The sequence below is a fragment of the Psammomys obesus genome, unplaced genomic scaffold (genome assembly GCF_907164565.1).
Source record: "Psammomys obesus unplaced genomic scaffold, mPsaObe1.curated_primary_1811, whole genome shotgun sequence".
NCBI classification, from domain to species: Eukaryota; Metazoa; Chordata; class Mammalia; order Rodentia; family Muridae; genus Psammomys; species Psammomys obesus.
The window spans coordinates 12019558-12046432 of record NW_026585894.1 but is presented as its reverse complement, the minus strand read 5'-3'; the positions used below and the strand labels follow the sequence as shown (position 1 = coordinate 12046432).

Genomic DNA, 26875 nt, shown 5'->3' with positions numbered 1-26875 from the left:
ACACACACACACACACACACACACACACACACACACACACACACACACGTACATACATATAATCCCAAAGTATCTACACATTTTCCCTTCTATATATACATAGATGTCATTGATAAACATTTTCTTTCTTGTTTTGGAGACAAGGACCCCATCACATTCTCAAACTCATATAAACCAGATTGGCCTCAAACTCACAAAAAATACACCTGTCTCTCCGTCTTGAATGCTGGAATTAAAGGTGTGGACTATACCTGATTCATTTTTAATTTTTTTTAATTTAACAAATGCACATATAGGAGCCTTAGTTATCTGGTGCTATATATAGCAAGAGTGATCACTGATGATGACTCATTTGATGGGTCAGGTGGAAACCTGGTCAAACAGTGTGAACATAGACAAAGGCTCCAAAACAGAATACCCAAGATGACACAGACAGCTAAATGAAACATTTAGTATACAGAGGATATAAAAACAGAATTCAACAGTTAGAAATACTACAATAGAAAAAAAGGAAATACTGCAAAAAAAAAAAAAAAGTTCAGTAAGCCAAATGATAAGCTACTTAAAAAGCATCACCAACAGAATGAAGCAAAAGGAGGACAGAATATCTGGCATTAAAGACAAGGTAGGGGACCTGACACAGACAGTGACAAAGATGAGTTAATATGAAGACAGAGAAATAGCTCAGTGAGTAAAGGCATCTGCTGACAAGCTTGGCAATCTGAGTTTGCTACCCGGGACCCATATGGTAAAGGAAAAGAACTGACTTCTTCAAGATGCTTCTGTACACACACACACACACACACACACACACACACACACACACACACATACTATATATATATATATTACAATCAGAACATCTGAGATTCATAGGACACTATGAAAAGACCAAAACTATGAATCATGGGCACAGAAGAACCTTGTGTTAAAGGCACAGAAAACAGTTTAATAAAACCATAGCAGAAAATTTCCCAAATCTGGGGAAAGAGGTGCTCATAACAGGTACAGAAGTAACTTAAAACACTCTAACAGTAAGACCAAAAAGGAACCTCTCCACATTATATTTCTCTCCACATTATATTATAGTTAATATAACAAATGAGCAGAACAAAGAAACTTGTAAAGGCAAGCTCATCAGAAAAATACAAAGTTTCCAGAATGATGGATTTCAAGCCCTGAAAGACAACCAAACCAGATTACTGCTTCCAACAAAATTGTCTGTCATAATTGAAGGAGAAAGAAAAATTAACCGTTAAAAAAAAACAAGATAAAATAATTCATAACCACTATAGAAAATATTTGAAGGAATACTTTGGACTGAAGAGAAAGATAAACACAACCACAGGCTACAGAAAAGAATAAACCATGCGGGAGCAATAGTTAAGCAAACTAGAAATGACAAGAACTGATGTAACATCTTTTGGTCTTTTTTTTTTTTTTTGGTTGTTTTTTAATATGGGGCCTCTCTATGTGGCCTTGGCTGTCCTGGACTCTCTCTGTAGACCAGGCTGGCCTTGAAGTTAGAGCAATTTGCCTAACACAACATTTTTCAATAATATCAATATTAATGGTCTCAGTTCTCCAATCAGCAAACACACATAAGCAGACTGACTTAAAAAAATGGGATCTATCCCTTTGTTGCCTCCAAGAAATATACCTCACTATCTAAGACAGATACAATCTTAGAATGTAAGGATGGAAAAAGGTACTGAAAGCAAATGAAACTGAGGGGAGGGAGCAACAATTAACACCAAAATAACAGAGAAGGTGCCTTTAAAATCCTACTCACAAACAAATAATTATCCTTATTTAAAATTCTCTGTGTATGTGTGTGTGTGTAACATTTGGGTTAAATGATATTACAGATCAAATTGATTTAACAGTTTTCTATAAAAATTTTTTCTAAACACAGCAGAATATAATCTTTTCAGCAGTCCATGGACCTTTCTTTAAAATAGAACATACAACAACAAAAAATACACAAAGTACATAGGAAAATTAATTCCTTGTACTTTACTTGACAAAAATAGCCTACAATTAGAAACCAACAGCAAGAGAAACTATAAAACATATACAAAGTCACAGACATTGAAAACCTCTTTCTAAGGCAGGTGTGGTGGCACATAGCTTCAATCCCAGCACCTGAGAGACAAAGAGGCAGAAGCAGGCAGATCTCTGAGTCTCAGGTCAGCCTGGTCTACATAGTGAGTTCCAGGACAGCCAGTGAGACATAGTGAGACCCTGTCTCAAAAACAAGAACAACAAAACCAACCAACCAACCAAACAAACAAACAAATAAACAAATCTCTATAGAATAATGAATGGGCCACTGAAATCAAGGAGGGAGTTAAAAAAAAAAAAGAATCAGAGAGCTGAAAGTAAAAATACAACATATCCTAACCTGGGCTAAGTAGTCCTGAGACTGACATTTAAACCTTTAAGTATCTGCATTAAAAACATCAGATGGGGCTGGAGATTTAGCCCCATCCAGTAGGGTGCATGCTCAGCATGTGCAAAGCCCTGTATTCATTCACCAATACCACATAAACTTGGCATGAAGGAATACACCTGTAATCATAGTACCTGGACATTAGAACCAAAGAATTACAAGTTCAACGTCATTCTCAAGTACATACTGAGCTCAAGGCCACTCTGAGATACAAGAGAACTTGCCAGAGAGGCAAAATAAGTGAGCTCTCAGATAACTAAGAAAGTACCTTAGGACCTTGAAAAACCAAGTACACTCTGAATTAATAAAAGTTGGAAATTACTGAAAGGGTCAGGTGTGGTAGCACATACTTTTAATTCTAGCACTTGTGAACCAGAGACAGGTGAATCTCTGTGAGTCTAGACCAGCTTTGTCTTCATAGTGAGTTCCAGGCTATCAAGACTATATAGTGATAAACTGTATGTCTCAAAAAATAAAAACAGTACTCATTTCAGCAGCACAGATGTAGAACTGGTAGGCTACATAGAAAATTAACATGGCCCTTGCACAAGGATGACATGCAAATTTGTAAAATGTTCCGTATTTTAGGTAATACTTGCTATCTGTTGGTGGGACTGCAAACAAGAGTAGTGACTATGAAGCCAGTGTGAAGAATTCCTAAAAACCTAAAAACAGTTCATGTCAGAGACAGTACCTGTTCCTATTACAATGGAACCCACTTGGATACTGAACTGCCATGGGCTACATCTGTGCAGGGGGTCTTAGGTTATCTCTGTGCATAGTCCTTGGTTGGAGTATCAGTTTCAGGAAAGACCCCTGTGCTCAGATTTTTTGGTTCTGTTGCTCAGCTTGTGGAGTTCCTGTCCTCTCCAGGTCTTACTGTTTCCCACTTCTTACATAAGATTCCATTCACTCTGCCCAACAGTTGGCCATAAGTCTTAGCGTCTGCTTTGATAGTCTGCAGGACAGAGCCTTTCAGAGGCCCTCTGAGTCAGGATCCTGACTTGTTCCCTCTTTTCTCCTTCTTCTGATGTCCAGCCTCTTTGTCTTTCTGGATAGGAATTGAGCATTTTAGCAAGAGTCCTCCCTCTTGATTAGTTTCTTTAGGTGTTCAGATTTTAGCAGGTTAATCCTATATTATATGTCTATATGAGTGAGTATATACCGTGTGTATCTTTCTGCTTCTAGGATAGCTCACTCAGGATGATCTTTTCCAGATCCCACCATTTACCTGCAAATTTCATGATTTCCTTGTTTTTTTATTGCTGAGTAATATTCCATTGTGTAGATATACCACAATTTGTGCCTCCATTCCTCCACTGAGGGGCATCTGGGCTGTTTCCAGCTTCTGGCTATTACAAATAAGGCTGCTACAAACATAGTTGAGCAAATGTCCTTTTGTGTACTTGAGACTCTACCTCCCCCTAAGGGGGAAGCAGCATTACCAGGCCACAGAAGAAGACAAGGCAGCCACTCCTGATGAGACCTAATTGACTAGGATCAGAAGGAAGAAAAAGACCTCCCCTATCAGTGGACTTGGGGAGGGGCATGCATGCAGAGGGTGGAGGAAGGGAGGGATTGGGACAGGAGGAGGGAGGGAACCACAGGGTGGATACAAAGTGAATAAAGTGTAATTAATAAAGAAAAAAAACCTAAAAACAAATCTACCATATGACCCAGCTGTACCATTCCTTGGCAAATGTTCAATGGACAAGAAAACCCACTCCACAAATACTTGTTCAGTCATGTCTATTGTTGCTCTATTCACAATAGCTAGGAAAAAAAAACAACCCAATCTAAATGTCCTTAAGCTGATGAATGGATAATGCAAATGTGGGTACATTTACAATATGCAATATTATTTAGCTGTAAAGAAAAATGCAATCAATTTTACAGGTAAATGGAACTAGAAAGATAGCATTGAGGTGAGGTGACTCAGACCCTGAAAGACAATTGTCACATGTTCTCTCTCATTGGAGGCCCTTAGCTCTGAATCTTCAGACATGAGTATGTATTCTGGATTAACTGTAGAAAAAACAAAAGTTAAGAGGGACCACTGTCGGTGTAGGATGCGGGGGTTGGGAGTCATAGAAAGGGGAACACAAGTACAAGTGATCCCATATGAAAATGAGAAAAATGGGGAGTCTAATTTGGAGGGAGGGAGAGATATATACAGGAGAAAGAAGGAGAACGGTAAAGTTATGGTAAGGCTATTTAGAAAAAGTCATAAGGAATCATGTTTTTAACTGTATTCCTTAAAAAGGCCTATAAAATATGTAAATCTGTGTATAAATGGACATATATAGTTTAAATGAAATTTTCTTATCTGGTCTGACAATGGCCCCTCCAAGAGCCAAAGACCACCTAATAAAAAACACCAAAAATAGGCAGGAGAAGCCCTCTTTTGAACTGTTGGTCAGTTTTGTCCAAGAGACTCCAAAAACATACACATAGGCAATATTGCTATTGCCCTTCGTTACCACTGAGAAGAGGGCGTTTATATTTCTATTGTTAAAGATAGAATGCAACTTCAAACAAAGGGCCTGGAGGCCTCTGAGCTGGAACTGACCTGAATGCTTAAGTCACCATGCAAACTTCCAAATGAAGGAGACAACCTACAGTCCTACCCAGCTATGATGCCAATGAACCATACTGAGAACCAGAATTGCATAATAATCCTAAGGGTACAATAGTGGCACACATACCTTGGCAGTAACTAGCATCTCTCTAATTGGCTTGGGGAAATGATAGCAGGTACTGGAAACATAGCTAAGTACTCAGGCCTAGTAAAGTCATGGATTTTGGAGAACATACAACCACCACTTTAGAAAACCAGCGTTCTAAGTACATTCTAAACATTTGCCTCTTATCAAGGAAACTTTTTTTTAAGAAATGGACAGATAAAAATCATTACAGAAAAACACAGCCAATCAAATGAGGATTCGTAGAGCCCAGTCCCAATAGTTACATAATTCTACAAAACATCATTCATACCTAAGGCCTAGGCAACACTGAGGAAGATGTGGCAGAAAGACTGTAAGAGCCAGAGATCAGTCAATTCCCTCTCTCCTAGTACTACACCCCTAGAGTCTTACCAACATGACCACCTAAATATTAGCTGAACAAGAACATACATGCCAAAAGTGGATGGAGGAGGATCACAAAGTCTCAAGCCTACACAAGGAACTGCAGGTAACCAAGGAATACTGATAATTGGAGAAAGTCTTCTCTATGGAGGAGCACACCAACTGGTTATCTAATACCAAATGGTGAGTTCTAAAAACATACATATAACTAACATTATCCAGACAGAGCAGGTTATATTCAGGAATGTCTGTCTGTATATACATATGCATACACATATGTGCATGTAACAGCAATTAATGAAAAAAGAAGGCATGAAAGAGAGGAAGAAGGCATATATGGGAGGGTGTGGAGGAAGGAAAGGGAAGGGAAAATGATGTAATTACATTATGATCTCAAAAATAATAGAGGAAAAAACTGAAATAAAAAGATACATACATATACAAAAAATTAGAATCAATAAAACAAGCATTTGATTCTTTGAAAGGGTTAAAAAAGCATATACCTAAAATTTGCTCAAGTACGCAATAAGGACATTTACTCAACCATGTTTGTAGCAGCTTTATTTGTAATAGCCAGAACTTGGAAACAACCTAGATGTCCATCAACGGAGGAATGGGTACAGAAATTATGGTGTTTTTACACAATGGAATACTACTCAGCAATCAAAAAAGAGGAAATCAAGAAATTTGCAGGCAAATGGTGGGATCTAGAAAAGATCATTCTGAGTGAAGTATCCCAGAAGGAGAAAGACAAACATGGAATATACTCACTTATATAGACCTAAAAGATATGATAAACATAATGAAATTTATACACCTAAAGAAGATAATCAAGAAAGCGGACATGAGGTATGATGATCAATCCTCATTTAGAAAGACAAATGGGATATGCATTGAACATATGACAGGAGTCTACCTCAGAAAGCATCTGAAAGACTCTACCTAGCAGTGTTCCAAAGTAGATACTAAGACTCATAACCAAACCTTAGGCAGAGTGCAGGGAATCATATGAAAGAAGGGGAGTTTGATGTGGAAAGGATAGGAGCTCCACAAGGACCAAACATATCTGGGCACAGGGTCTTTTCTGAGATGGACACTCATCCAAAGACCATGAGAGGATAAAACCTAGAACCTCTGCTCGGATGTGACCTGTGATAGCTCAGTAATCAATTGGTTTCCCATAGTAAGGGGAACAAGGACTATTTCTAACAGGAACTCAATGACTGGCTCTTTGACCTCCCCACCTCCCAAGGGAGGAGCAGTCCTGTTAGGCCACAGAGGAGGACTTTGCAGCCAGTCCTGAAAATACCTGACAAAACAGAGTCATATGAAAGGGGAGGAGGTCCTCCCCTATCAGTGGACTTGGAAAGGGGCAGGGAGGAGATGAGGGAGGGAGGGTGGGATTGGGGAGGGAATGAGGGATACAGCTGGGATACAGAATTAACAAAATGTAACTAATGAGAATAAAAAAAAAAGAGCCAGGCATGGTGGCAACATGCCTGTAATCCCAGCACTTAGGCAGGCAGAGGCAGGTAAATCTCTGTAAATTCCAGGCTAGTCTGGTCTATTAAGTGAGTACAGGACAGCCAAGTCTACACAAGGAAAAACTATCTTGAAAAACAAAACAAAGCAAAAAACAAAACAGAAAACAACCAAACACACAAAAAAAGAAAAGATAAAAAAGATCCATAAACTCTTAGCTAAGCAAAACATCTCTTTGCTCTGGGTTTATATGTTCTTAATGGATAGTACATTATTATATTTAATTTAGACTTTAATAAAGCTATCTTTTATATCCACAGTATTGCATTTGTTTTGACTTATAGAAATTATATTGCAGAGCTCAGCACCGTAGTACACATCTATAATTCTAGCACCTGGGAGGCTAAGGCAGGAGGAGTATGTGCCAGCCCCAGTTATATAATAAATTTGATTCAAATCTAGACTACAGAGCAAGATCCTATTTCTAAAACAATCCCCTGCAAAAGAGCTAAATTATAAACATTTGATCACATACCTTATAGAAGAAATACTGTACAAGATGTGCTATTCTCACATAGTATAGATGTCCATGAGCCAATAACAATTTCTTCAAATGTTTAAACTTTGGAACAGAATAATCACTATTCCTGGATGCTTGACGACCTTCTTTTCCTTTAATACCTAGAGAGAGAATATCTCCATATGGTAATAATTTTACAAAATGACCCAATGCCTCATTTGTTTTTATATTTTAAGTTGCTTAAATGCTACAAACCAAGTGAGTACCTTAGGTTTATGTTTATTTTTTTTAAAGGCTTTAATAATGACACTGAGACTTATCAAATAAGAAAATGTTTAACTGATTATAAGGTATGTTAGTATAATATAAAACAATTAAGTAGAGTCATTATTTCAAGTACAAAGCAAGAAATACCTGGAGGGAAAAAAGCTACTTAAAAATTATTTAAGGACTTCAATATATTCTTAAATATGTTCAACACTAAACCAGATATGATATTTAGGCAATTCATAGTTCTGAGTTTTGTGGTCAAGGAAACCAATTAGAAGGCAGAGAAACCCTTCCACTGAATAAAAATGAACAACTAATAACATTCTTGGATTTTATGATCATAGGCTACTTCCACACTGGGTAATCAATTAAAATTCCATGCTAAATCATTCTACCTCTGAATGGGAGAAGATATTTGGGAATCTAAATATCACTATAATAATTTCCAAGATATTAATTCTATATGTGCTCTCAACTCATTGTCCTATGTTGTTGAGGTGTTAGGTTGGGTTCTTAATATCAACTGGGTGGGTCAAACCTTGATGAAGTTGGTAGAAAAACTGTTGGTGTAAATCAACACAAGACTCAAACACCAGAGCCTAAGATACTCATAAATCTCACTGTGTAGAAAATGAGGCAATTGTGATAATTTCTTAACCTCTAACAGTTAATAATCTCAAAAGAAAGAGGGCAGTAACAGAATAGGCAGCCGGTCAGAACTGTAAAAAACTAATAAAATACCATTCATGCTGTTAAAATAAGAACTACACAATCAATAGTGGCACAGGCCGGTTTGAAAAATCCACTTTGTAATTGAGTGGTGGTGGCACACACTTTAATCCCAGCACTTAGGAGGCAGAGGCAGGCAGACCTGAGTTCTAGCCTGGTTTACAGAGGGAGTTCCAGGACTGCCAGGGCTACACAGAGAAACCCATGTCTCAAAAATTATTTTTCTAAAAAAAATAAAGGAAAAAGGAAAAACCCACTTAGTTTGGCAAATATAAAAATACCCTCTAATTACACTATTAGTAGGACCTTGAAATGATCACTATTGGAAGAAATCTTTCATTAGATTAACAATTATTCCCAAGATCAAATTGCAGAAAAATAACCAAAAACAACCTAGAATTAGAGTGATTCAACCTAAAAGGCGATACTGATGATGATACATTGCAGAGGCCATCACATTAAATGTTTCTTACCTATTCCCACATGGGATTCCAAAATCATACTAACATCATTGGCACCATCGCCTATTGACAGTGTTATGGGACTTCCTTTCAAGTTCTTCACCATTCTGACAATCTAAACATTAAATAAAAAAAGAGACAGAAAAGTCAAAAGCAGAATGTGTAACAACTCACTGGGTAAAAAAAAAAAAAAAAAAAAAAAAAAAACCAAAAAAAAAAAAAACCAAAACAAGTCACTGGGGTTATATTATTATTTACAACAGAAAGGTAAAGGGTGTGTGTGTGTGTGTGTGTGTGTGTGTGTGTGTGTGTGTGTGTGTTAATTCTCAGGTGTAAAGTAACATAGTTATTTAAAATGCAATACTAGCATCCTATTTCTTTCTAGGTATATACAAACATATACATACGCTTAAAACTTTTCCTGCAATGCTTACTAAGGGCTGGCATGTTTCCTTTGTGTGTCATTATTTCATGTTATCTTTTTATATTATATTGTGAACGTCTGAGACTGGAGGCCATAAATTGGATTTGAGGTAACATGTACAAAGCTACTAGAATAAGAATGAAAAATTAGAATAGTGTTTTGGTTACCTCTTACTCCCTCTTTTCTGAAGACATTCCTATCTCCCTTAAGAATACCCCAATGGTAATTATGGAACTTATGCTAAGTTTTTGCACCTAAATAGCTTCAAATTAAACACAACATGGCTTGTTCTCACTTACAGATAGTTACATTTCAAAAAGGGTATCTTCTTAAAAATTAATTAATTAATTAATTAATTTTGTATCCTCGCTGTAGCCCCCTCCCCCATCTACTCTCAGTCCCTCGCCTCTTCCCTTTTCTTTCCCTATGCCCTTTCCCTAGTCCCCTGATAGGGAAGGATATCCTCTCCTTCTATCTAAGCCTAGCCTATCAAGTCTCATTAATACTAGGTGCATCATCTTCCTCTTTGGCCTGGTAAGGCTGTGGCCCCAGGGAGAGGTGATCAAAGAGCCAGCCACTGACTTCATGTCAGAGACAGCCCATGCCCCCTTTACTAGGGAACCCACTTGGAGACTGAGCTGCCTATGGGTTTCCTCTGAGCAGGGGTTATAGGTCCTCTCTATGCATGGTCCCTGGCTGGAGTATCGATCTCCACAGGATCCCCTGGGTCCAGGTTTTTTGGCTCTGTTGGTCTCCTTGTGGAGTTCCTGTCCCCTCCAGGTCTTTCTATCTCCCTCTTCTTCTATAAGGTTTCTGGCACTCTGCCTAAAGTTTGGCTATGAGTCTCAGTATCTCCTTCAATAACTTGGTTGGCAGTATTTCAGATGTCCTCTGTGGAAGGCTCATGTCCTGTTCCTTGTCTGCTCCTACTTCCAATATCTACCCTGTTTGCCCTTCTGAGTGAGGTTTCAGTCTCTTCCCTAGGGTCCTCCTGGCTGCTTAGCTTCTTTAGGACTATAGATTTTAGTATGTTTATCCTATATTATATGTCTAATATCCACTTATAAGTGAGTATATACCATATGTGTCTTTCTGCTTCTGGGTTACCTCACTCAGGATGATCTTTTCTAGTTCCCACCATTTGCCTGCCAATTTCATGTTTTCCTTGTTTTTAATGGCTGAGTAGTATTCCACTGTGTAAATGTACCACACATTTTATATCCATTCTTCAGCTGAGGGACATCTGGGTTTTTTTCCAAATTCTGACTATTATAAATAAAGCTGCTATGAACATAGTTAAGCAAATGTCCTTATTGAATGGTCTTGCATCTTTTGGGTATATTCCTAGGAGTGGTATAGCTGGATCTTGAGGTAGCACTATTCTTAATTTTTGGAGGAAGCGACAAATTGATTTCCAAAGTGGTTGTACCATGTTACATTCCCACCAGCAATGGAGGAGGGCTCCCCTTTCTCCACAACCTCTCCAGCCTGTATTGTCACTTAGATTTTGATCTTAGCCATTCTGATGGGTGTGAGGTGGAATCTCAGGGTCATTTTGATTTACATTTCCCAAACGACTAAGGACTTGAACATTTATTTGAGTGTTTCTCTGCCATTCTAGATTCCTCTATTGAGAATTCGCTGTTTAGCTCTGTGCCCCATTTTTTAATTGGATTACTTGATTTGTTGGTGTTTAACTTCTTCAGTTTTTTATATATTCTGGATATTAGCCTTCTGTCAGATGTAGAGTTGGTGAAGATCTTTTCCCATTCTGTAAGCTATCATCAAAATGGGTATCTTAACAGAAGACCAACAACACAGGGTCTAAGATCAACAATCAATAAATGGGACCTCATGAAACTGAAAAATTCTGTAAAGCAAAAGACACTGTTGTCAGAACAAAATGACAGTCTACAGACTGGGAAAGGATCTTTACCAACTCTATATCTGACAGAGGACTGATATCCAGAATATATAAAGAACTAAAGAAGTTAAAAAGCAACAAATCAAGCAATCCAATTAAAAAATGGGGTACAGAGCTATACAATTCTCTGTAGAGGAATATAGAATGGCAGAGAAACACTTAAAGAAATGTTCAATGTTCTTAGCCATCAGGGAGGTGCAAATCAAAACGACCCTGAGATTTCACCTTACACCCATCAGAATGGCTAAGATAAAAAACAAGTGACAACACACACTGGAGAGGTTGTGGAGAAAGGGGAACCCTCCTCCACTGATGGTGGCAATGTAAACTTGTACAACCACTTTGGTGCTTTCTCAGACAATTAGGAATGGTGCTACCTCAAGATTCAGCTTTACCACTCCTGGCCTATATCCAAGAGATGCTCAGGTACACAAGGACATTTGCTCAACCATGTTCGTAACAACTTTATTCGTAATAGCCAGAACCTGGAAACAACCCAGATGTCCCTCAACGGAGGAATGGATGCAGAAATTGTGGTACATTTACACAATGGAATACTACTCAGCAATTAAAAACAAGGAAATCAAAAAATTTGCAGGCAAATGGTGGGAGCTAAAAATTATCATCCTGAGCGAGGTATCCCAGAAGCAGAAAGACATACACGGTATATACTCACAAGTGGATACTAGACCACATAGGATAAACATACTAAAATCTGTACACCTAAAGAAGATAAACAAGAAGGAAGACCCGGGTAAGATGATCAACCCTTACTTAGAAAGACAAATGGGATGGACATTGGAAGTAGGAGCAAACAAGTAACAGGACAGGAGCCTACCACAGAGGCCTCTGAAAGATTCTACCTAGCAGTGTATCAAAGCAGATGCTGAAACTCATAACCAAACTGTGGGCAGAGTACAGTGAATCATATGAAAGAAGGGGGAGTTATTTAGATCTGGAGAGGACAGGAGCTTCACAAGGACCAAATATATCTGGGCACAGGGGTCTTTCCTGAGACTGATTCTCTAAACAAGGACCATGTATGGATACGACCTAGAACCCCTGCTAGGATGGAGCCCATGGTAGCTATTGTCCAAGTAGGTACCCTAGTAATGGGAACAGGGACTATCTCTGACATGAACTCAGTGGCTGGCTCTTTGACTTCCCCACCCCAGAGGGAGGAGCAGCCTTGCTAGGTCACAGAGGAGGACATTGCAGCCAGTCCTGATAAGACTTGATAGGCTAGGGTCAGATGGAAGGGGGGGGGGGGACGAGGAGGAGGTGGAGGAGAAGAAGAAAAGGGGTATCTTAAAGATGGTGAGTTTGTACAAAAATATTTAAGACAGGTGTACAAATTCTGTCACTTTTTTAAAAATAATTTTTATTTTTTTAATATTAACTACAGGTTACTTACTCTGTATCCCAGCTACAGCTCCTTCTCTCATTGCCTCCCAATATCACCCTCCCTCCCTCATCTCTTCCCTGCCCCTTTCAAAGTCCACTGATAGAGGAGGTCCTCCTCCCCTTCCTTCTGATCTGAGTAGCTCATCCAGATGTGAAAATGATGCAGTGTGGCTCAGTGTTGTGTTCAGGGAAAATACTGAGTAAAAAATGTTTACCTCTGGTGCTGTTAAAGATTTCTGCTTTAAAGTTCTTTAAAACTTCCTAAGAAAGTTACTTGTGAAAAATATTTGGGTCAAAGCTATCTTCAAACTGTTTCAGATAGTCATTGCTTTCTATCTTTCTTTCTTTTCTTCCTTCCTTCCTTCCTTCCTTCCTTCCTTCCTTCCTTCCTTCCTTCCTTCCTTCCTTCCTTCCTTCCTTCCTTCTTTCCTTGTTTTTCCCTCTCTTTCTTTTCCTTCCATTCTTTCTTTGTTGATGTAAGTTTCTCTGCATAACAGCCCTAGCTGTCCTGGAACTCTCTCTGTAGTCCAGGTTGTTCAATATCGCCTGCCTCAGCCTCCTCAGTGCAGGCATCAAAGGCATGTACCACCATGCACAGCATTTGCTATCTATTCTTAAGACCCTTTGGGATTTAGTAGCCTTAACAAGACATAAATGTTTCAGCTGCTAAATAATGCTTTCTTAAACAGTTTGTCCCTTGATTTTTCTAACTGGTTCGCATAAGTAAAATTCATTTTCAATATAAATAAAATATATAAATAATTTATGCAAATAAGGCACACCATAGTATTTTCTTTATATATGACTAAGATTTTAGTTGGGTTAAAAACATTAAAAAAAATCCTACATATCCAATTTCATTTAACATAAAAAATGAAGTGAAATGTTAGCTTTTGCCTGATCGCTCCCTTTAATTTTTCCTACAAAGAACTTTGAAGATTGTCAGAAATTATCTCTTATTTTTGTAAGAGAAAGACCTAAGGATAAAGCAAAAAAAATCAAACTCAACTCAGTGTTGATGGGCTATAATAATAATTAACTAATTTGCACTTGATATACAATGTACAACAATGACTTGTACCTCAAGGATTAAAAATTGTAGACTGGAAGACAATAAAATTATCAAGGGTGACAACCTTTGCAATAAAAATACAGGTTAGTTTGAAAGATTATAATGTGTCCTTATGGTAAAAGGATTTATGTTCACTGACTATAAAGTCATTAAAGAATTGGTAAGGTGAATATGGAGTTTTCCCCCTAATCTCATCAAGTTCCCCAAATTAAGAGTTTTGCTCTAAAAAAAAAAAAAAAGAGTTTTGCTCTAAACTATAGGCAGCTTTCAAGAAAAAGAGGTACTTTAACTAAAAATAGCTTTATTCATCAAGTATAAATATAGGCAACATACCATTCAAAACAATATATTAATATCAAAAATAAAGAGGTATGGTCATTGAAAAGCAAGTAAATGAAATAGATTAGTTACCAATATAAGTATATTTAGATAAACAGATAAATAATAAAGATAAAAATATGGTATCTGTATAGGAGTATATGACATTATCCAATTATCCATATAAAAGCTGGTGAGATTGCTCAATCAATCGGTAAGGACATCTGCTACCAAGTCTTAAGATCTGAATTTAATCACTGAAAGTCACATGGAAGAGTAAAAGAACAGAATTCAAGTTGTTTTCTTATCTCCACATGGGCACCAAACTACATGTACCACATAATAAATAAGTGAATGTAAAAAAAAAAATAACTTTCCAAATGAAAGCTCATGATATCAAAGATGAAGAAAGTATTTTCCAATTAGGCAATATTTTACAGATTAAAGCAAGATTTAAATTATGAGATATTAGTATAATTTGTGTGTATAGGAAAAAAAAAATAGGGTATTCCCAGAGAAAAGGAGTGACATTCTAAAGACACACAGGCAAGTAAGAATAGCAAACACTCATAAAATAGGTCTGATGTAACCAAATCAATGATTTTTCATATATAAATAACAGATTCAGATCAACATGGAAAAATACTGTTCAAGTAGCAACAGAGTACAAAAGGCACTGGTAGACAAGAAATGAAGAGGAAACAAAGGGAAGCTAGGAGGGTAGTTACAGATGAACTTTAATGAGCTCTGGAAAGAAGTGAGAAGAAAGAAACAGTCAAGAAAGACTAGTAAAATGTACTTGAACACACACTTTGATAGCTAAAGCCACATAGAAGAGTTAAAGCATAAGAAAAGTCAATAAATAAAAGTTTTGAGTTTAGAAAGTTAAAATTATAGTAAGCTTGGTTACAGAAATAATAGGAGATACAAAGGAAAATGATAGTTAAAACTTCAGAAAAAGCAGAATTGGAACAATAAGGACAAATCCAAGAAGATGGGTTTATAAGAATCTAATGAAATAGAATACCACAGATTTAGACAGAATGTAATGAGTTAAACTATATGGACCCAAGGGATGAGGAGGTAATAGCATAGAAAAAGTTAGTGACAAATATAAGCTATACTTAGTGCCTCAGTGTGGTATGGAGTGCCTCAGTGTGGAAGGAGGGTCACTGTGAGTTCAAAGCCAGTCTCTTCTAAATATCGAGTCCAAGATAACCAGGCCTACACAGAGAAACCCTGTCTCAAAAAAAAGTAAAATAAAATAATATACTGAAGCCTGAACCACAAGATACCCCATGTTCTGAGAAGGAGAAACAATATGAGCAACACCAAAATGTTTCATGGAAATGAGAGCCATGACAAAAAAATAGGTAGAACAGCCTATAATGTGAGACTTAGGGCATAACAGAAAAAATGGTTCCAATAATAGGAATGAAATACAACAAGGGAAGAAACAAACTGTTTAAGAAAATTGTAAACTGTAATGTGGACAACATGTCTTTAACGTCAGTCCATGTTACAGCTTGCTTTAATGGTTTGCTTATTTCTGATTTGAATAACTGTTATAAAAAGCAAACCATTTAATTATCCATTTAAGTGCTGAGAGATTTACATTATTTCCTTTTTATAGATACAAGTTATAGTATTAATTAAATTGCTTGTGTAGACACAATTATTTAATTGTCATGAGGGGCTAGATTTTACTTTTTAGACTTATCTAAAATGTTTTCCAAAATAAAAAATACAAAATCATAATATCTCAAAAAAAATAAAATTGTAAGATCTGTCTTAACATATGAGAAATTAAATGTAATAGTAGAGAATCTAAATGGAGATGTCTAGCAGACAGCTAAAAACAGTAGACTTAATCTTAAGAAAAAGCCAGGACTGGAGCTATTATCAACAGAAGGCAGAAAAATGAAAGAGTTAATTTAGAGAGAGAGAGTCCATAAAGTGAAAGGTAAAGAAAAATTTTGCAATGGGAAAAAAAAATATAAAGCAGGTAGAAAATACAGAAAGAAGCTCAGTAGTAAAGAGCACTTGCTCTACTACTACCTTAGGACCCAGCTTCGATTCTCAGTACCCACATGGCAGCTCACAAATGTATGTATCTCCAGTTCCAGGCTTCTGATGCCATCTTCTGGCGTCTCTAGACACTAGGAACCCAAGTTATGCAGATATGCATCCAGGCAAAATACTTCCATTCATAAAAATAAAATGAAAAAAAATTTAAAAAGTACAGGATAAAATGAAATGAAAAGATACTACAATGGTAAAGAAGAGAAAAATAGCAGCATTTTGGGCAAGCACAGATCAAGGAAGAACTTGAGGAGAATGTCAATGGTAGTGTCAAACTCTAGTAGAGAAACCAACAAAAAAGAGAATACTGCTCAAGGAACTGGGGTAGGTTGAACTGTAACCAAGCCAGTAGAGTAGTAGAGAAGAAAATAACAGGATACATAGGCTAATAATGCCATGAGAAGGAAATAACCCTGGGCAGAGGTAATAGGAAGTAAGTACTCATTTGAGAAATCTAGAAGGTAAAGAACTGGTCAGCAAGCTTGAGAGTATAAGGTACAGAATGAGTTTAAAATAATTTGAAATAGACTACAGAGTTTGTTCACAAAGAAGGAAAGCCAGGGAGAGAAATGACAGGTGTACAGAGGACCCAGAATGGACAATTAACTAATATCTAGTTACCTGGGCTTTTTGTAATGGTGCCATCCGGCAGCAGAGCACTGCAGTGCATTTCATACATATTTGTAGGAAAATGCTTTTATAGTTGTTTGAACTAGAGTCTTGACTAGAATTTAGTATGAGTGACAATGTAGAACCATCAATGATTAATCCATATTCCTGATGTTCTGTCCATGCTCTGAAAAAGATTTTTAAAAAATGTGTTTATATCTCTTATACAATTAAAATTGAGACCTTGACTTTTATTTTGTTTTGAGACAGATCTCACACAGCTCAGGCTGGCCTTCAACCTCTCTGTAGTTGAAGACGTCCTTTAACTCCCTGATCCTCCTGTCTCCATTTCTTAAGTTCTGGGACTACAGGCACACTCCACCATACTTTGCTTGATTCTGAGCTTCACAGAGACAAGTCATCAGTTCTAGTTTCCTTTATCACCCCAAAGAATGAATTGTCTCCAACAGCAGTACAATACTGAGTTTTGGTTAGAAAAGGTATGTAGGGAGAAAATGAAGATGCTAGACTGGCAAAGAGGGAGAAAATGTCAGCACTGTGGTAGATGTCACAGTAATCAAGAAACAGAGTAGTGTTTTAAAATGTTTATTGTGTGTGTGCGCATATGCACAAGCATGGTGCATGTGTGGAGGTCAGATGGAAACTTACTGGACTTGGTTCTGGAGATCAAATTCAAGTCATAATGCTTATGCACCAAGTACTTTTAGCTGATGAGCTATTGCACTGGCCTAAGAAAGAGAATTCTAGGGAAGATGTAATTGATAATGTCAACTTCAGTAGAGAAATGAGAAAGAAAACAAAAATAGATTACACCAAATTTGCCTATTAAAAAGGCTATAGAGTAGTAAGACTAGAAATAACAGGGTACAGGCAGCTAATACTGCCATGAGGAGCAAGTACTCCCAAGACAGTTGATTCTACACTCTGAAAGTTATAAAAATAAAAGTGGTTGTGCAGTCTGACTATATACGGAAACAGAGAAAAGATAAAATAACTCAAGAGCAAGCAAATATAGCATCTAAGCCTGACTGACAAAAAGTAATGCATAGAACATGTTTTCTCAAATAGGGCAAAACATCAAGAAGATATAGTTAGTGCTCATTAAAGGACATTATAGAAACACATACATATATCACTTAAATAAATGCCACTTTATATCACATTGTGGTTCTTAAACCTAGCTTATCTATATTAAAAAATGTCCATGACTATTTCCATTTGTAGACTAATTAAATCTAAAAATATTGAGCAAAGCTTGGTACTGCACAATTATGTTTTAAAGGTTTCTTAAGACTGTTCTCATGTTTAACTATGACTAAGACACATCTGGTGCCAAAAAAACAAGAAAGATGGATGTAGGAGGATCAAGCATTGAAGGCCAGTCTAGGCTACATGAACCCCTGTCTCAAAATCAGTTCCAATCTCATGATAACACAGTAGCTCTCTAAAACTAACAAAGCAAACAACCAACCAATTAACTAAACAGCAAAGTCATAAATATGGGAAGGGGATTTTTAGGCAGGAGGAGGGGGTAATAGAGGTGCTAGAGAGATTTGGGTGGCTCACAATAATCTGAATGCACATTGTGGTAGTTTAAATAACAGTACCTCTAAAAGGCTCTGACATTTGAACACTTGGTATCAGGTTGGTGGCACTGTTTGGGGAGGTCTAGGAGATGTGGCATTGCTGGAGGAAGCATATTACTGGTTTCAAAACCTCATGACATTTCCATTTATTTCTTTCTCCTTTGTGCTTTCAATAAAAGATGTAATCTCATCCTGGCATGGTGGCAGATGGTGATCTTTAATCCCAGCATTCAGGGAGTCACAGGCAGAGGCAGGTGGATAGCTTTGAGTTTGAGGCCAGCCTGGTCTAAAGGATAGTCAGGGCTACAAAGAGAAACCCTGTCTCAAAAACCCAACCCAACCCAAACAAAAACATAGGCTCTTAGCTTTCTGCTCCTCTTGCCATGCCTCTGACCTGCCATCAGAGATTCTTAATCCAATTATTCAACTTCTATAAGTTGCATTAATAATGGTGTTTTGCCACATCAGTAGTAATGTAACTAATATACATATAACGCAAGTATGAAACATATATGAGTGTATGTGTGCATGTACAAGAAAACTTACAACAGAGCAAATTGGGTAAATTTTCTGTTGCAATGAGAGGAACAAAATAGCATCCATTTAATTTCTGCTCAAGCAATGTTCAGTGCCCTTTGAGAATCACTCCAATAGAAGAAGTAGATACAGGAAAAATTCATAGTTATAGATTTAGTTGTCTACTCTAATGCTATTCAAAGTTTAGTGTGCAGAGGGGCTACCTGGATATGTTATTAAAGTATATATTCTAATTCCATAAGTCTTAGTGAGATCTTAAATTCTCCATTTTAACCACCAGCCCAGTGGTAATAAATACTCTTGTATAAGCCAAACTTTGAAAAGCAAAAATTTAATGTACTCATTGGTCTTTTATTCTGTATTTCTTTGTATTTATCTGCATTTTCTTTCATAATTTTGTAGGCATATGTTATTTAGTAATTAAAGGGCCATCAATCATGCTTACTTAGTAAGTCAGATAGCTCAGTGTATAAAGGCACTTGCTGCCCAGTTGATGACCTAAGTTTGATTCCTGGTCCCATATGTCTGAAGAGAACTGACTCACATAAATTGTTCTCTTATCTCCACACAAACATACAGTGGTAAGTGTATGACCCTCTCATAAACAAACTCAATGAAATTGTCCTTTTTCTTTGCTTATTTAATGAGGTCTCACTTACTGAGCAGAAATATTAGTAAACACCAGTTACAAATAGGACTTACAGAGGAATTTATAATAATATTTATTATTATTATTATTATTATTATTATTGTTGTTGTTGTTGTTGTTGCTGTTATTATTGAGGGTTGGATATATGGCTCAATAAGGATGTTTGCCTAGCAGATAAGTGGTTCGGGGTTTAATCTCCATTATAAAATTAAAAAGAATTACTGTCTAATCTTTCCTTGGACAACAGAAAATCACCACAGAATAACAGAAGTACACAAAAGGGAACATACACAAACAAACAAGATAATAAGTGGTACACACTCAGTTATTGAGACAATAAATCCACCCTGGAGGTCAATTCTTTGTGAGGTGTGATACTTGGAAGTTACATTTAATGAAGAGAAGAAAGAAGTGAATGGAGAAAATGTGTGGTGGGTACACTAGAGAACAAGTTAATTCTACTTCAGGCATTTGGTATGACCTGAGTGTCTTTGGCTAATGGATAATTACCAAAGGTTCTATGATAAAGTTCTGATATGGGCAGTGCTTTCATTAAAGACCTCATCAGGCAGAGGGGCTTAAGTGGTTGAATACGTATGATGCTAGGTGTATGATTTGAAATACCAGTAGTAACTGGAGCATTGCTAAGGCTTGTTGGATAATATGAACTAGAAAAAGGAAAGGGACAAAGCTGGCAAAGGGAATTCTGTATGTGAAGTCTATTAACTTAGAAAAAGACTATGCTAATTCTAAACACATAACCAGGAACAGAGAACAAACATGAATTAAGTTTTTCACAATGCCTGGCTTATTCAAAACAACTACACAGTCACTGAATGGAGCTATGGACTGACTTATTTTCTTTCAAAACTTATTAAAGGCCTATCCTCATAGTGATGATATTAGGAGGCAGGGTCTTTGAGAGTTGATTAGGTCATCGAGAACAGGCCCTTCCTGATGGGATTTGGACTTGTTATGAACATAATTGTGCCCTCAAAATTCTGAAGCCCAACCATAAACGTGATGTTATTAGGAGACAAGGTCTTTGGGATTAATAAGTTTTAACTGGGTTCACCTATTGGGTTAACTTCTTTCATTTGAAGAAAAGACACCAGAATAATCTGAAAGTACTTACCAAAACATTTAATGGATTAAACTTTTGGCCTTTAGAACTGTGAGAACTATTATCTAGTCACTGTCTATGGTGTTGCTATGGCAGCCTAAGCAAACTAAGAAAAACTGACAAGTAGCATGTGCTGTACTTTGAACCAACTGTATATGTTATTTGACTAAAGAAAGAAAAGAAACATTTGTCATAGGCAAATGAAATGAATATGCAATCTCACTGACTATCAGATATCAGAACAACGATAGCTCTTTGAATGGGTCATAGCCTTATGAATATAACTTACTAGTTTTTAAGCTTGTTTAAATATCAGCTATGTAGATAGAGTATGTATGAGCTTAGCTACTAAAAATCAGGTTTGAAATTATACAGACTTGTTCAATTCTTAAACAGCTGTATGATCTTGAGGAAGTTACTTTATCTTATTGAGCCTCAGTTTCTATTTATAATGAGAATCAAAATTGCCTGAGTTGTTAATAAAGCTTAAATGAGAAATATAATATAAAGCACTTAATAATATTCCATTAGAAAATGAACTGCAGGGCTGGAGAGGTGGTTCAGTGATAAAGACCACTTGATGCTCTTTCAGAGGATGTGAGTTCAGTTCCCAGCACCCATATCAGGCACCTTGACCCTCTTCTGACCTCCACGGACACAAGGCACACACAAAGCGTATAATATACAGACAAAACACTCCTACACATAAAATACAAATAAATACTTTTTAAAGGTTTATTTTATTCTTTATTACACTTGCATGGGTATTTGCACATGAGTGCAAGTACCCACAGAGGTCAAATGAGGTCATCAGATCCCCTACAACTTGAGTTATACATAAGTGAATTACCCAATCAATGTAGGTGATGGAAAATTAACTTAGGTTCTCTGTTAGAGTAGTAACTCTTAACCACTGCTTCATCTCTCCATCCCCACCCCCAGATAAATCTTGGGAGAAAAAAGGAGAAACAGTCTTTCCTATGGGAGGTCTCTGCAATTACAGCAGGTATAACTGGTGGTATTCCAGAAAAGGAATTCAACTTACTTATGAGCTCACTAAATTCAGGCAATTAACTTGAACAATGAGAAGAATGAAGAATATCTTTCTTATTTCTGGGCACTGAGTTATTGTACATCAGAAGCTTAAGTTATTGTACATCAGAGACTCTTAAGCTCCATAAGCCTTTGTTCCTTTGCTAGTTGAAGACAAAATCAAAGTTTATTTGGTTCTTGCTAGAGTACTGAGGCATAAGAATTCACATGGAAAAATGGACTAAGACCTCAAAATTCATGAAAACAGTGATAGGACTGATGTTATTATATGCTCAGGCTCTAAATATTTAGATATTTAGCTAAAAAAGCTTTTTTAAGAACATGAAAATAACTACTTTTATAATCCAGAAATCTCACTATTGAGTATATACAACGGGAAAAAGAATGTCAGATATTTGCACTCTAGTGTTCATTTCAGCACTATTCACAATAGCCCAGAGATGGAAATAACCTAAGTATCTATCAACTAATGAATAGATGAAAATTGATACGTACATAACATAAAATACTATTTAGTTACAAAAATGAAATTCTGTCATTTGCAACTACATAGATGAACTGGAGCTCATTATATTATGTGCAATAAGAAGATGAAATAATCCAGGCATAAAAAAACAATGTGTATGATTTTATTCATATGAATCTCAGTGCATTGATCTCATGGAAGTTGAGAATACATGAGTGGTTACCAAAGGCTGGGAGAGTATGTGAATAGAAGGATAGTGAAATGCTGATCAAAGAATATTTAGTAATATTTAGACAGGATGAAAAATTTTAGTATATTACCTGCGCAGTGTGGTAACTATAGGCAACATTAATTGTCATGAATTTTAAAATGTTAGAAGAAATGATTCTGGAAGTTTTTACTGTAAAGAAAAGTGCTTTGGGACAATGTTGTTTAGCTATAATTTAAACATTATACTCTATATGTATCAAAATATCACATGAACGTATTAGTATGTACAATTTATGTTTTGGTACATGTTAATTATAAATTTATCTTTAAAAAACTGAGATCTGGGGATAATTCAGTGATAGAGAGCTTGCCTATTATATATGAGGTTCTAGGTTTAATTTGCATCACTGCCAAAAAAATTCTGAGCTTTCACACTAAATTTTAAGAAATCTAATTGTCTTTTACATTAAGAGAGATATAAAGTGACAAATGATCTCAAATTAACCAAGCTCTCAGGGAAGATTTAGCTTATAAGGATAAAACATCTACAGAAAATGATAAATTATGCTAAATAGAACCTTCTATTAAAACATCTGTTATTTACATTTGTATCAATGTATAAACATAAGAAAATAGATTTACTTTCTTACCTTTTAAGGATTCTAGTGCTTTTAGGAAATTCATGCAACAACTTCTTACGATATTCTATTAAGAGTTCATGTAATCGATCTTCTTTCCTTTCACTTTCTTCAATGGTTTTTGTGGTCAGTTCCAAGAGCTCAGTATTGGTTTGGAAAAGGCGACAGGCATAGCAGGTGGATTTTGCTGTTTCCATCTTGTCCCCAGTAAGCACCCAGACTTTCAAGCCAGCTGCATGTAGAGCTTCAATGGTTTCTGCAGCTTGATCTTGCAGCCTAAAAACACAAAGTAACCTTGTTGAGCTCTAAAATTCATGACAGAAGAAGGCCTATTGAAACTAGCATTCTTACAGCTCACTAGCAATGCAATTCTTAAAATCCTGATTCCTTATTACAGTTATGTTGTCCCTGGCTTTTCGTACTAAGGTGAATTTCAAACAATGAAGTTCAGGAAAAGAATTAAAAAAAATAGAAGCCATCATGGAAAAACAGTACTCCAAATTCAAACAGATGAAGGAAATGGTGCAAGGCATGAAAACAGAATTAGAATCAATAAAGAAAACACAAACAGAGAAAACCCTGGAGCTGCAGAACTTGGAGTAAAGATCAGGAACCACAAAGGTAAGCATCACCAACAGATTACAAGAGATGGAAGATAGACTCTCAGGCGCTGAAGATACAACTGCAGAAATTGATACATCTCTGAAAGTAAAAGTAAAATAAAAAAACGTTCAAAATACAAAACATCTAAGAAATCAAAGACACCAGGGAAAGACAACATATAAGAATAGGAATAGACAAAAAAGAAGATTCCAGGATCCAAGGTCCAGAAAATATTTTCAGGAAAATCATAGAAGAAAATTTTCCCAACTTAAAAATATGTCCGTTGACATACAAGAGGCCTACAGAACACCAAATAGATCAGACCAGAAAAGAAACTCCTCACGCCAAATAACACTCAAAACACTAAGTCTACATAACAAAGAAAAAATATTAAAAGCATTTACAATACTTGAAAAAAGCCAAGTAACATATAAAGGTAGGCCTATCAGAATTACACCCAGACTTCTCAACAGGAACTATGAAAGCCAGAAGGGCCTTGGCAGATGTCATGGAGACAATAAGAGACTACAGATGCCAACCCAAGACTACTATACCCAGCAAAGCTTTCAATCACCATATAGAGAAAACAAAATATTCCATGACAAAACTAAACTTAAACAATATCAACCCAGCCCTACAGAAGATATTAGAAGAGAAACTCAAATCCAACGGTATAAACTACAACCAAGAAAACACAAGATATATATATATATATATATAATATCACAACAAAAAAATTAAAAGAAAACAAGCACAGATACACAGTAATACCACCAACTCTACAGTAAAAAGAACTAACATTCATTGCTCACTATTATCTATTAACATCAACAGACTCGACTATCCAATAAAAAGGCACAAACTAACAGAATGGTTTCAGAAACAGGATCCAACATTCTGCTACATCCAAGAAATAAACCTCTGCAACAAAGATAAATACAACCTCAGAGTAAAGGGCTGGAAAACAAGCTGGGATAGCTATCCTAATACCTAATAAAACAGACATTCAACCAAAATTAATAAAAAAGATGAGGAGGGAAACCTCATTCTCATCAAAGGAAAAATCTACTATGAGGACATCACAATCCTGAACATCTATGTCAAATCCAAGAACATATAAACAATATCATCCACCATGACCAAGGAGGCTTCATGGCATGCAGGGGTGGTCCAATATACAGAAAATCCATCAATGTAATCCACCATATAAACAAACTAAAGGAGAAAAACCACATGATCCTCTCCTTTGATGCTGAAAAAACATTTGACAAAATAGAACATTCATTTTATGTTTAAAGTCTTGGAGATATCAGGAATACAAGGCACTTACCTAAACATGGAAAGACAATATGCAGCAAGCCAATAGCCAACATCAAACTAAATGGAGAGAAACTTAACCAATCCCACTGAAATCAGGGAAAAGGCAAGGCTGCCCACTCTCTCCATATCTCTGCAACATAGTTCCTGAAGTCTTGGCTAGAGCAATAAGACAACTAAAGGAGATCAAAATGATATAAATTGGAAAGTAAGAAATCAAAGTATCACTGTTCACAGATGATATGATAATATACCTGAGTGACCCCAAATATTCAACCAGAGAACTCCTTCAGATGATGGACACCTTGAGAAAAGTAGTTGGGTACAAAATAAATTAAAAAAAAAATCATAGCCATCCTGTATACGAAAGTCAAAAGGGTTGAGATAGAAATTAGGAAAACTACACACTTCATAGTATCCAAAAATAACATAAAGTACTTTGGTGTAACTTTAACCAAGCAAGTAAAAGACCCATTTGGAAAAACTTCAAGTCTCTAAAGAAAGAAATTGAAGAAGGTATCAGAAGATGGAACGATCTCCCATGCCCATGGATTGGTAGAACTGACATAGTGAAATGGCTATCCAACCAAAAGCAATCTACAGATTCAACATACCAACACAATTCTTTACAGACCTTGAAGAAAAATTCTCAATTTCATATGGAAAAACAAAAAACCCAGAATTGTTAAAATAATTCTGTACAAAAACAGATCTTCTGGAGGTATCTCCATCCTTGATATCAAGCTGTACTACAGGGCAATAGTAACAAAAACTGCATGGTACTGGCATAAAAACAGAATGGTGGACAAATGATGGGAATTGCATTAAATCTGTAGATTGCTTTTGGTAAGATGGCCACTTTTACTATGTTAATCCTGCCAATCCATGAGCATGGGGGATCTTTCCATCTTCTCATATCTTCTTCCTCTAATTCTTTCTTCAGAGAGTTGAAATTTTTTTCATACAAGTCTCTGACTTGCTTGGTTAGGGTTACACCAAGGTACTTTATGTCATTTGTGGCTATTGTGAAGGGTGTTGTTTCTCTAATTTCTTTCTCAGCAAGCTGAAAAGCAACAAACCAAGTAATCCACTTAAAAAATGGGGAACAGAGCTAGAGAGAATTCTCTGTAGAGGAATATCGAATGGCAGAGAAGCACTTAAAGAAATGCTCAACCTCATTAGCCATTAGGGAAATGCAAATCAAAACAACCCTGAGATTTCACCTTACACCCATCAGAATGGCCAAGATGAAAAACTCAAGGGACAACACATGCTGGAGAGGTTGTGGAGAAAGGGGAACCCTTCTCGACTGCTGGTGGGAATGTAAACTTGTACAACCACTCTGGAAATCCATCTGGAGCTTTCTCAGACAACTAGGAACAGCGCTTCCTCAAGATCCAGCCATACCACTCCTAGGCATATACCCAAAAGAGGCACAAGTATACAAAAAGGACATTTGCTCAACCATGATTGTAGCAGCTTTATTTGTAATAGCCAGAAGCTGGAAACAACCCAGATGCCCCTCAACTGAAGAATGGATGCAGAAACTGTGGTACATCTATACAATGGAGTATTACTCAGCAATGAAAAATAAGGAAATCATGAAATTTGCAGGTAAATGGTGGGACCTGGAAAGGATCATCCTGAGTGAGTTGTCCCAGAAGCAAAAAGACACGCATGGTATATACTCACTCATATAAACATACAACATAGAATGAACCCACTAAAATCTGTACATCTAAACAAACTAAGCAAAAGAGAGGACCCTAACTAAAATGTTCAATCCCCATCCTGAAAGGCAAAGAGGATGGACATCAGAAGAAAAAGAAAATAGGAAAC

At 36.6% G+C, this 26875-nt stretch overlaps 1 protein-coding gene and 1 non-coding gene across 4 annotated transcripts in view; one reads left to right on the top strand and one right to left on the bottom strand.

The window, feature by feature from the left end:
* The window catches only part of Atp11c (ATPase phospholipid transporting 11C), a 230789-nt gene that overhangs the window by 31946 nt on the left and 171968 nt on the right, over positions 1-26875 (bottom strand). For all 3 annotated transcript variants that reach the window (XM_055599591.1, XM_055599589.1, XM_055599592.1), the window contains 4 exons: positions 23129-23392; positions 16846-17020; positions 9013-9115; positions 7556-7701 (listed from right to left, as the gene is read on the bottom strand). In XM_055599591.1, the coding sequence (XP_055455566.1) occupies positions 7556-7701; positions 9013-9115; positions 16846-17020; positions 23129-23392 (688 nt within the window). The remainder of the gene's footprint in view (positions 1-7555; positions 7702-9012; positions 9116-16845; positions 17021-23128; positions 23393-26875) is intronic.
* LOC129671041 (U6 spliceosomal RNA) lies at positions 2934-3039 on the top strand. Its single transcript, XR_008719293.1, has one exon. It is a non-coding gene; the product is annotated as a U6 spliceosomal RNA (small nuclear RNA).